The following is an 11,388-nucleotide window of genomic DNA, read 5'->3' on the forward strand; positions in this document are numbered from 1 at the left end:
ATATTAAATTAAACTTATTCTAACCTCCTTTTTCAGTGTTCTCTGACACCAAACTGCATTAATCCTCTGCCTTGATGGAAAACTAGTTCCAACATGTTGGAACATGTGTATCTGTACAACATTAATGGCATTTTAAATCCTCTGTGCTATAAGTGTGTGTTTGGAGGCTGAACTCCAGTCATTGTGTTAGAAATCTCTTTTAAAGCTGCCAGTAACTTTTTTTTTTTTTTTTTTTTTTTTTTTTTTGGCACTTGGCAACAAAATCACAGTCTGCTTTGAACAATAATGTGTCTGATATGTTTTCACTGCAAGAAGTATAATAGCCACATTAAAATCCTTAAAGTCATCGACTCAGAATCTATAAATAAATGTTAATTTCATTCATTTCTAAACCTTTCTTGCTGGACACCAGATGTCTCCGACTTCACTGAAAAGTCCATTCTCAGTGTCTGTGCACTTCAAGTTTCTGCATCACACCGAGTATTGGACCAGGTTTGACTTCCAAACCATTTGTTACATCACAAATCACGTCCGTAGGCCCCGCTTCCTTCAAAATCACTTTCCAGATTTCCAGCAGATGAATGTGAAAACGTCCTTCTAGGTCAGATCTTTTTCCTTAAGGAACCTTTTTTTCCTATCATTCAGTAAACTGATAATCAGGAAAGCACTCAGAAGTTTGTTTTAAATTAGTGATTTGAGTGAATTTTGAGCAGATCATTTCCTGTTTTGGGAACTTTAATACAATTCTCTGCCTGTATTATCAATTTTTATCATTTTTAAACAATCATTCGAACTTAATAGGCTTCTTTTTTCCAACAAATTCAGCGTTTTCTTGTCCCAGACGCTTGGCCATTGTTTCAGTAGACAGTTAACTCACAGAAGTGAACCAAATTCTGAGATATAGGCCTACTGTGTATATTTTAAAGCACCACTTTCTAGTATCAAACTCTGCACATACATACAGTGAAAATCAAACATCCAACGGTAGGAAGGAAGAACAGGTTTTTAAGTGGAACTTTAAACACTGGGAACTAATATTTAAACACTGGGAACTAATATTTAAACACTGGGAACTAATATTTAAACACTTGATTGTACCTCAGTTACCTGAAGAGTTTGAGCAAATAAAAGATTAATATTCTTTAGATGTGTCATTCTTTGGCTTTAAAACAGACAAACCACAGATTTTAAAACTTAGTCTACTCATACTAATGTGAAAACAGCTGTATGATGTAAGTGGCTCTGGGGGGAGCTTTTTCTGAAGTCTGAGAATTATAAAATGTGTTTGATTCATGAATATTTCCCATGAACAGATGTTATTGGTTGCATTACAGGACATGTAGGGTTCAGTGTATTCGGTGCTCTCTGTACACTCAGGATCTCTTCACCTCTGCTGCTTCAGTTTCAACCATAAAACCTTCCTCCTGTGAGCCCCCCAATCTTTATTTCCTCCCTTTTATTGATCAGATATTTACCAACAGCAGCTTTAATATGGATGATTAGTGTTACACATACCTCTGCAATCAAGAAGTCCACGTCCTTCTTGACAAAGACGTCGATCTGCTTCTTGAAGATGGCCTTCACATCATTCTCGCTCTTGCAGCTCAGGTAAGAGGGGGTCTGAGAGACTCCACCTGCCACCAGAGCATCCCCCTCATTGGCCACCTCCCTGGCCAGGTCACAAGCTGCCTCATTTATCTGCTGCCCCTAAAAGAAAAGAAAAACCAACCAGAACGACAGTCAGAGAGGGCATGTAAGTTCAAGTGTTTCCATGCTTTGGTTTGATGCCAACTCTGCTGCCAAGCTGCCATCCACCTCTCCATGAGGCTTCAGAGCAGCTGCAGGCACACGCGCACACACACACTAAACCCTCTCTACTCACAGTGAAGCGCTGAGTGTGGCCTCTGTTCTCCAGTTTATCATCGCTTGCGTAGAAAGTGAACGTCTGCATGACATTGGAGCCAGCCCTCAGGAACTCCCTGTGCAGCTGCCGCACTGCAACCACACAGATCCGGCGTCATTTTGATCACACACACAGAAAACTGGACGTACAGGTTTTTGGGAAACATTACATAACGCAGGTAAGGAAGAGGGAAAAGAAGCTGTACCCGCTTCAGGGTGCTCGGCTGCAGCCTCAGGTGTCCAAGGTCCTGCTTTGACGTACCCTCTCTTCTCAAGGGCGAAGACAAAGCCTCCGTCCCCGACAACGATCTCCCCTGCATCCAGTCTCTCCAGAATACCCTGCGTGGTACAAAGAAAGCGGATCACAGCACAGAATTGTTACTTTGATGCATGCAAAACCCACTTCCTCTGTGCAGAACAGTGTGCACACGCCACTTTTAAAACCCTGCAAACAAAGTGGAGCTTAAATTCAGGAAGCTCGTCTCCTACCTTCTTAGCTCCAGCTGGTGCCATGATAATGATGATGTGATGGTGATGATGATGATGATGATGATGATTATTGCAGCAGTGACCGGCCCACTCCTCTCAGCTACAGCGTCCCTCTGAGTTTGGAAAGGGCTTTGTGGAGGCATCCATGCTGCTTTTATAATGCAAGGAGGGTGCGGTGCGCCTGATGTCACCCAGGAACCGCCTGCCTCTTTTCACAGCTCGTTTTCTTTTTTGGCAAGTTTGCACAAGACAGCCTATTGTTCGCGATAGTGCCGCAGAAAGGCGAGACTCTTCTCCTGTTAATGTGTTTTTTTTGTGGGGGGGTTTAAATCAAATATGATTTAGTGTTAGAGGTGAGAGCAGGATGTTTATCAGTGGGGGGAAAGTTTAGAGAGTTTGACTCATGCAGAGCAAATGTGATCAGGTTTAACTGTATTTCTGCATGAATTAATGCTTATCAGTGCATTTTAAGTGTTTTCTGATCATATATAAGCCCTTAAGGTTTGGTAATGATGGGGTGGAAACTGCAGGGGGGGAAGCAGCAGCAGCAGCCATAATGCTGCAAGTGTGACTGTGAATTGTGTTTTAAATTAGCTTTTCTAAAAACATCCTAAACCCAGAAACCAGAAACATGTGATGAATGAGAGACGTTTTATGAGCCCTGACCACATGCAGGATTATGATGAGCCCGAAGCCTGATTTCACACCTTCAATCCAACAGTTAAACGTTAGAAATTAAATATTTTTTGCATATTCTGGATTTTCAATGAGGGAGAAGGAGGAGATTTTAGTTTAAAGACCTCCTTTCTGCTCATAAAGTCAGTGTTTCTTCGTGTTCTTACAGTTGGATATTTGAGCTTCACTGTGCAGAATGATGTATGTGCAGAGGTCCAGATATGCAATTTATATAAGTGTGATGTAGAAACTTGAAGCCAGCAGTGCACGTACACTGAGGAAGGACTTTACAGTGAAGGAGGAGACATCTTGTGTGCAGCAGGAAAACTTGAAATGAACTAAATTTGCATATTTATAGATTTTTTAATGCGGTAGAAGGCGTAGATGTCTTTAAGGATTTAAATGTGGAAATTATACTTTTTTTTTGTTGAGAAAACATATTAGACGAACATTATTGTTCAGTTTTAGCTCTTTTAAGATTTGTTTATGAAATAATTTAACTTTTTTGTGTAAAAAAAAAAAGACCCATAAATAATACATTATTCCAAGAATAGTTTCTTTCTTATATGTCTGAAATCATTTCTGCTGCTGAAGGATATTCAGTTGTATTTATACTTAAATGCTGCTTAAATACAAACTATATGTTTGCATATACTGGACTGCAGCAATAATGTGGTTTTTCCACCAGAGCAGCGGTTTGGGCCCCTTAAAATAAAGTTACAGTATGTCCACTTGAGAGTCTTTTCATTCCCAGATTATCATTTGGACTTTTTTTTGACTGCATCCAGAAACTCCAGATACTTTGCCATGGTATGGTGTCATGGTATTATCTGTCCTGTGTCCCTCTCTTTACCATAACTCTCTCTGATCTTTGAGGAACCTCTCCAAACGTCGTCATTCCTCACCTGTCCACCAGTTGTGCTCACCTGAATCTGCTCCTCAATAATAATTTGGATGTTATATATTATTAGATTGTCGGTTTTGTGTCTGTTTACAATCACTTGTTTTTATTTTCTACTGCTGCCTGTCTCACCAAGAACTCAGTGTCCCACCCTAAAAATGCCCCACAGTGTAACAGCTTACTAGAGGAACTGGTTTGAAACCAGATGCACAACTCAGACACAGTAGATAATTTGAGTGCAGAAATGTGAATATACTGCAGGGCTGTTGAGGGAGAGTGGGAACAGGTGTGCATAAAGGCAGTGGAGGCTTAGGTGATGGGGAGGGGCAGGAACACAGGAGTTAACAGTTAGTGTGTGTGGCAGATATAAACCAAAGAGACCAGAACTGAGAAAATATATGACTTTACTTAAGAAGAAGTAACAATACCACGCTATAAAAATACCCTATAACAAGTAAAAGTCTTGCACTAATGCAGAATTATGTTATTGGACCATCACAAGTTTTTAATTGACTCATTTCCCCTGCATGGGCTCAGCTCGTTGGTTGCTTCGTGACAATTCAGTGTCTGTTTAGTATCATCTCAGCTCTCTTGGAACCTCGATGAAGGTGAAACCACAATATATACCGATATATATAAAATACCAGGTACTATTCACAACTTGTGCATATGGCAAAACAAAAAAGGTTCCAAGCTAGTCGAGTTGAGTTGAGCCGAGCAGTACCGTGTACTAAACATTTTCAATAAAAAAGACTTGGACTTGAGTTTTTTGACTTGAAAATACATGATATCTTTCCACCGTTTGTGCCACTAATCCCTTAATTACCTGAATCAACAACTGACACACAGTCCACACTTAACTTCTCAGATCTGCTTTTGTTTGTTTGAACCAACCTGACAGCTTCCAATCAAGTTGCAGGAGAGAGACATGAAGAACTAACGTTACTTTACTCAGCGCCAGTTTCCAGACTGAGGTGGCACAAGTGGGGCATCAAGTATGTGCCTCAGTTTTCCAGTAATTGTTAATTTATGCAATTCCAAAACTGTTTATGGACCCCAGTATGCAGAAATATTCAAATACACAAAGCAAAGTAACTTTATATTTGTACCACATGCAAAAAACTGCATGGGATTAATATAAAGTGGGCATGTTTGAAAATGGGTACCTATAGAACCAGTTTTCATTCAGAGATCTTGAGGTCAGAGGTCAAGGGATCCTTTTTTCCATCGTCAAAGTTTAACCTAACTTTGGAGCGTTACTTAGCCTCCTTCCAGACCTGCTAGCTACAACATGGTTGGTACCAATGGGTGCGTTAGGTCATCTAGTTTTATATGGTGCTCTAAAAGCCAGTGCAGAGAGGAAGAGGGAAGGATAATGGGGCTAGAGATCAGAGGGGAGGCCAGAGTCACCTCAGACCCCTCATCTGGACGCCAGTTCTAAAAAAATGATACAAAAGACAATTTTTAAAACTGTTTAGGACTGAAAACTCAAAGTTTGGGTGCAAAGACTGACTTGTAACTTGGTCCCACCGCTGTTAGATTATTACTCAGCTCATTGGTCAGTATCCACCATCAAGATTGATTGGTAACAGGGAGATTTTGCAGGAGGATAATCAATAACTTATAGCTGATCATTAAAGGACCAGTGTGTAAGATTTAGAGGCATCTAGCGGTGTTGTTGCAGATTACAACATTACATAAACAGCTCATTTTAGGGTAATAAAAACACAACAATTCTTATTTTCAGGTGATTTTACACTAATGGAAACATACATGTTAATATTATATTACATTTGTATCCATTTCCTCCTAAAATCTTACACACTAGACCTTTAAGGAAAAGACAATAATGATTATATGTCTTTCTGTACCTTAGAAAGAACGCCATGTTGAACAATATATGATGATATTCTGTGTTTATTATATAGACGCCATATTTGTTGTTCTAGTTTGTATCTCCCAGGACCAGGGGTGCTTTAATTAATTCAGGTTATCAGGTAAAAATGTAAAATCTCATCAAATTCTTCAAGTCAATGCACGGAAACCTGCAAATTAAGGAAACGTCTTCACCGATTTGATTAGCATTTATTTAAAAAAGTGATAAAACAGAAGAAAATCCACATTTTATGGCAATTTTAATAAAAACTAAAAATGTCTGTTCAAGATTTTGAGCCATTTAGTCAATGTAGAGATATTTCACTCCATATTCTCCATTTATCTGTTGGTATTATTAGTAGAAAAGTGAGGAGATCATCAAAGTCGTTTGGATCCTCTGGGGATCATGGCAAGATTCAGTGTATGTAGTAGAGAGTAACCATTAATCTGTCGACCATTTTCTTAATTAATTGATTAGTTGTTTGGTCCATAAAACGTCCGAAAATGTACATTATTTCCCATCAAAGCTCAGGGTTATCCTACACAAACATATTCAGTCACAGAGGAGTAAAGAATCCAGAAAATACTTACATTTAAGAAGCTAAAATCAGAGAATTTGGACATTTCTGTCTTTAAAAATGACTCAAAATATTTGCAGATTAATGTAATAGTTGACAACTAATTGGTTTATCATTGCAGCTCTACTGGACAGAGAAGAAATACGTACAAATGTGGGAATAAAAGAGGCTTTTTTGAGCTGGAATCTGCTTAAAACAAACAATCCAGTGTGCTGCGGTCCCTCCCGAGACTACAAACTCCACATGTGTGACTTTATATCGTTCAGTCTAATGCACCATATCTGCTGACAACTAATTTCCACCCAGTATTACCCAATAAACTGTTCACATACATAGACTGATCAATAGAATCTGCCCTTTTTATCATCAAATAATCACCTTCATGCACACAAAGTTTATATAAATAAGTTTGTTTCTGCTCTTCAGAGTTTATATAAACCAGCTGTGAAGATAAATGTCCAGTTCAAACCTGTTGCAGCTGTTCCAAGTGGGTTAGAGGCTGATAAAAAAGGCTCAAGGACCACACAGAGATAAATGTATCTGGTCAGACTGGATCCAACAGGTCACTTCTTTTGTTTACATTTTACATAAGTTAACAAGATTCAGACCCAAATAAATAGTACAAGGTGCAGAGTCAGTTTTACTATTAATTTACTGTTGTTGTTGCTGTTTTGATCTTGTATGTGTGTTTACAATATCAGTCTGCTCACAGTTCAGACTGATATATCTCTACAACTATTGGACGTATTGACATACAGTTTGGTGCACATACTGAAAGAGCCCAGAGGATAAATCCTACTAACTTTGGTGATCTTCTGACATTTCCTCTAGCGCCACCATGAAGTTGATTTACGTGGTTTTGAGTGAAATGTCTCAACAACTGCTAGATGGATTTCTGTGACATTTTATACAGACATTTATGTTCCCTTATGTTCTATTGACAGAGTCTTTATAAGTTCCATCGAAGAGACTAAACTTCTCAGATTATTTAATTTTAAAGGGCAAAGATGTGAAATTATCTAATATTTTACAAAAAAGCAGATAAAAGAAGAGAAAAATCTGCAAAAACAAATATAAATTTGTATAGTAAAGTAACTTCCCTACCCCATTAATCATCTTAGGACCCCTCAGATTTACTGTGACCTTTTGGAGGGGCCCTGACCCCTAGGTTGGGGACTAAAACACATATATAAAGTAAATACAACTTGCTCTACCTCTACCAACAACAAAAGTACACATTAATGCATCAGTATTGATAAAATAATATAATATATTACATGATATATGACACAAGGGGTTTATTATCCTGCAGAATCAGTACTTTTTATACTTCAAGTGAAGTTTTGATAATATATGTACTTTTAGCCCTTTACATGCCTGTAGACCTTTTTAATTTGGGTTTTTTATAATACTCAGAATAGATAATTATTAAAAAATATATATACTGAAACCATTCACACACGTGTTCCAGGGGTTGTGTGACCTCGTTTTGGCGTTATGGCACACAAAGCGTTAACTGAGGGTTGCTCTGGGTAAAGTTTCGGTCCTAGACCTGTGGGCGTGCCAGCGCGCAACTGTCAGTGCAAAAGTGGGATATTTGTAACTACACACGGCAGTGCAGGGGTCCAGTGAGAGGGGGGGTGGTTATGCTTTGAGCTGCATGTGTGGTTAGTTTGTAGTTTTTAAACACCACTTCAGTCATGTCGCGGATATTGAACCTGATCAACACCCGGCTGCGGAGAGATTTGGCGGCGTGTCGAGGGACTGTTCGGCTCCCTTTGAGGACCATCTGCTGTACTTCAAGAAAACAAGCTAAAGAGAGGTGAGATAGTTCAGTTTGGCTTAGAAGCAACAGTAGTGTGAGCTTTAAACACACTTTTTGTCGTGCAAACTGAAAGAGTGCGTTCAGTGCGTGTAATGCGCGTAAAGCTGCACAGCTGGTTGATTCTTGCAAGAAGAGTTTGTGCAGAATTACTTAAAGTCAGTGAAGTTTTGTGGTGGTTCTGCATCACACATGGTCAAACATGGTGGCTTCAGTTTGTGTTCCCAGCTTGCATGTGTGACAGTGTAAACACTCTCCTGAGGCTGCACTGTGAAGCTGTGACTTCCTCCTCTCACTCTTCCTTTCCTCCCTGCAGTGATGCATCCTCAGTTTTGGGAAAGAGGTGGAAGGACACAGCAGAAACCGTCATCATCGGTGGTGGATGCGTGGGGGTCAGTGTGGCCTATCATCTGGCCAAAGGTGGCATGAAGGATGTGGTGCTGCTGGAGAAGTCTGAGCTGACGGCTGGATCCACCTGGCACGCTGTACGTCTAACAAAGTCTACTTCTTTTTAAATGGCAGAAGGACCCGGATGGTCTGAAGGTTCATGAATATAGTGAATGTGAAGGTGGACAAAGGTTGTAAAGACACAAGATCACATCTTTCCACCAACATATAGTCACATTCCTGCTTCTAACAACGTATTTTAACACCTTTACACTTCAAAAGGGGAGAACTAGAGGGGCATGAATGACAGTTTGGCTGAAAATGAGTTAAATATATCGAATAAAAGCTCTTTCTTCCTGTAAAGTTGGTTAAATATCACCTCTGGTTCTCATCCCTCAATTTCCATTTAGGTCGATTAATCTGCCATTTCTTTGTTTGGATTAATCATTGGAGCTTTAAAATGTCCCACCACTGTTTACTAAAGCCCAAAGTTATGTCATCAAACTGTTCAAAACCCAAAATATATTCAGTTCATTATCACATACGCAGTTATTTTTTAATGCAAATTATTTCCTCTATTAAACAGTTTGTCCATAAAATATCAAAAAGTAACGTCTGAAATAGTCTAAAACCAAAATATATTCAAATTTTTTAACATTTATGCAGCAAATCCTCCCATTTTAGAAGTCCGGACTAGAATAGTTGACATATTTTGCTTTAAAAAAGGACTTTTAAAGGAATTGTCTCAGCACATTTTTCACCTTTCCTTAATCATCTTTGTTTGAAACATCACAATGGCCCAATGTGGGTAAATTTCTTGATAAAAATAAACAGAAAATTGGACGTTTGTTACTTGAATATATTTGACCACTTGGCCTCTAATTTTAACAGTTCTTCCTCGACAGCCTCATTTAGCAGAGGTGTTTACGGCCATTTCTGTGTGTGTCCTTCAGTAGTAGCGTCGTATCCAGTGTGGGCAGCTGCTGCAAGGTTTCAAGGCATTTGAGGTCTTCTTTCACTCATTCACTCTCAACCACTTCACTGTAATGCTATTAATACATGTTTGACATATAAGAGGGGGAACTTATTCAGTTACTGTCTTCATATAGAGGGGGTGGAGGTGGAGCCTATCCCAGCATGCATTGGGTGAGAGGCCGGGTACACACCTATAGGGAACTGAAACACCTGGAGGAAACCCACAGATACGAGGGAGAGCATGCACACAGCCATGCTCTCTGTACTATAGCACATACATTATTTAATTAGAGCTGCTATTATGTCTTTTATTAGTTATAATCAGTTTAAAAGGGAAGAGGTTGTAATGAATTTGTTAGAAAATAATCTAAATTAGTCTCTTGTTTGCTGTATTTTCTTATAGACTTTTGTAGAGTTTAGTTTGTTTATTGGGTTTTGTAAAAACATACAAATGTGTTATCAGAGCATTTATAAAAAATGAAGGTGTATATTCCCTTCATGCAAAGACATAATAAAAAGTGACAGTTGACATATTGTTAAACACCAAAACAGCTTCCACAGACTGAGTCAACTAGAATAACACAACCATAAACAAACAAATAAAAACACCAAGAAACACTTATGTCATCTTTTCCCAAACGTATTGGACAGGATATTAAAGCTGCTATAATCAATATTTTTATATTAACAGTGGCTCAAATCATTATAAGTAATGTGAATGGTGTCGCTCTGTTCCCCTCAGCTCATTGGAGTGTTTTAGCCTCTTTTAGCTCATTGTTTCGGTTTTTAAGTTGTTTTGGTTCACCGCTCTCATTAGCGCGTCTCAAAAGCTCTTCGTTCGGTTGCAACTCCCGCACCCGGTGACTGGATGGACCCAACTATCTCCACATGTGCTCCCAACTGAGGATCCATGTTTGCAGACCACCGAGAAGCCCATGACGACAAATTAAACTAATCTTGGCTGTTCTGTGTCAATGCACAAAACATATAAACTTAAAACTGACTTCTCAATCAACAAACAGACTAGCTAGTGAACACGCTGAGGCATTTAGCAGCCAGATATTTGTCTGAGGAGTTGGAGGAGACCAAAATGGAGCTTGAAGGAGAGCAAATATTGGATTTACGTTCATCAGATGGACACAAACACAACTCCAAATGAACGATAATGTTGATCTGTGTCAATAACCAACAGTTTTCTGACACTTAACATAACATATGAGTGTGTGTGTCTGTTAACAATCTGTTAATGCATCATCCATCATGGTTAACTATTTGTTTTGTATCTCCAGGCGGGTTTGACAACATATTACCATCCAGGCATCAACCTCAAGAAAGTCCACTATGACAGCATTAAGCTCTACGAGAGCCTGGAGGCTGAAACCGGACAGGTGAGGCGCCTCGCTCGTCTTTCGTAACTCCGATGTGCGTTTACGCCGTCCCTCATTTTGTCTTTTTGCTCCGCAGGCGGTGGGATTACATCAACCAGGCAGTGTTCGCATTGCTTCAACAGCGGCTCGCGTGGACGAGATGAGGTACCAGATGACCCGCACGCACTGGCACGTGACGGAGCAGTACTTCATCGGACCAGAGAAAGTCCACGAACTTTTCCCTCTGCTCAATATAGACAAGGTCTGCACGGACAGATCACTGCTTATGTGATATATGTGGACGTCATCCTTTATCTTTGTGTGTCCAACATCTTCTGTATGAAGAACAACATGACTATCAAACACTGCCTCAATAATTAAAGGAATAGTTTCGATCAGTTACCAAGCTCCTCTCCT

General features: G+C 39.5%; 2 protein-coding genes across 2 annotated transcripts in view; one reads left to right on the top strand and one right to left on the bottom strand.

Moving 5' to 3' along the window:
* The window catches only part of bhmt (betaine-homocysteine methyltransferase), a 5,787-nt gene extending 3,231 nt beyond the window's left edge, over positions 1-2,556 (bottom strand). The window contains exons 1-4 of the mRNA XM_035668445.1: positions 2,392-2,556; positions 2,109-2,241; positions 1,883-1,995; positions 1,516-1,707 (exon numbers count right to left, since the gene is read on the bottom strand). Coding sequence (XP_035524338.1) covers positions 1,516-1,707; positions 1,883-1,995; positions 2,109-2,241; positions 2,392-2,415 — 462 coding nt within the window. The 5' untranslated portion in view covers positions 2,416-2,556. The remainder of the gene's footprint in view (positions 1-1,515; positions 1,708-1,882; positions 1,996-2,108; positions 2,242-2,391) is intronic.
* Positions 2,557-7,836: 5,280 nt separating this feature from the next.
* The window catches only part of dmgdh (dimethylglycine dehydrogenase), a gene marked incomplete in the record, with an annotated part of 16,268 nt that continues 12,716 nt past the window's right edge, over positions 7,837-11,388 (top strand). Inside the window, 4 exon segments of the mRNA XM_035668444.1 lie at positions 7,837-8,242; positions 8,559-8,727; positions 10,894-10,992; positions 11,069-11,233. Coding sequence (XP_035524337.1) covers positions 8,121-8,242; positions 8,559-8,727; positions 10,894-10,992; positions 11,069-11,233 — 555 coding nt within the window.

Source organism: Morone saxatilis, unplaced genomic scaffold, assembly GCF_004916995.1.
Source record: "Morone saxatilis isolate NCDOM2014 unplaced genomic scaffold, NCSU_SB_2.0 Contig21, whole genome shotgun sequence".
Taxonomy (NCBI): domain Eukaryota; kingdom Metazoa; phylum Chordata; class Actinopteri; family Moronidae; genus Morone; species Morone saxatilis.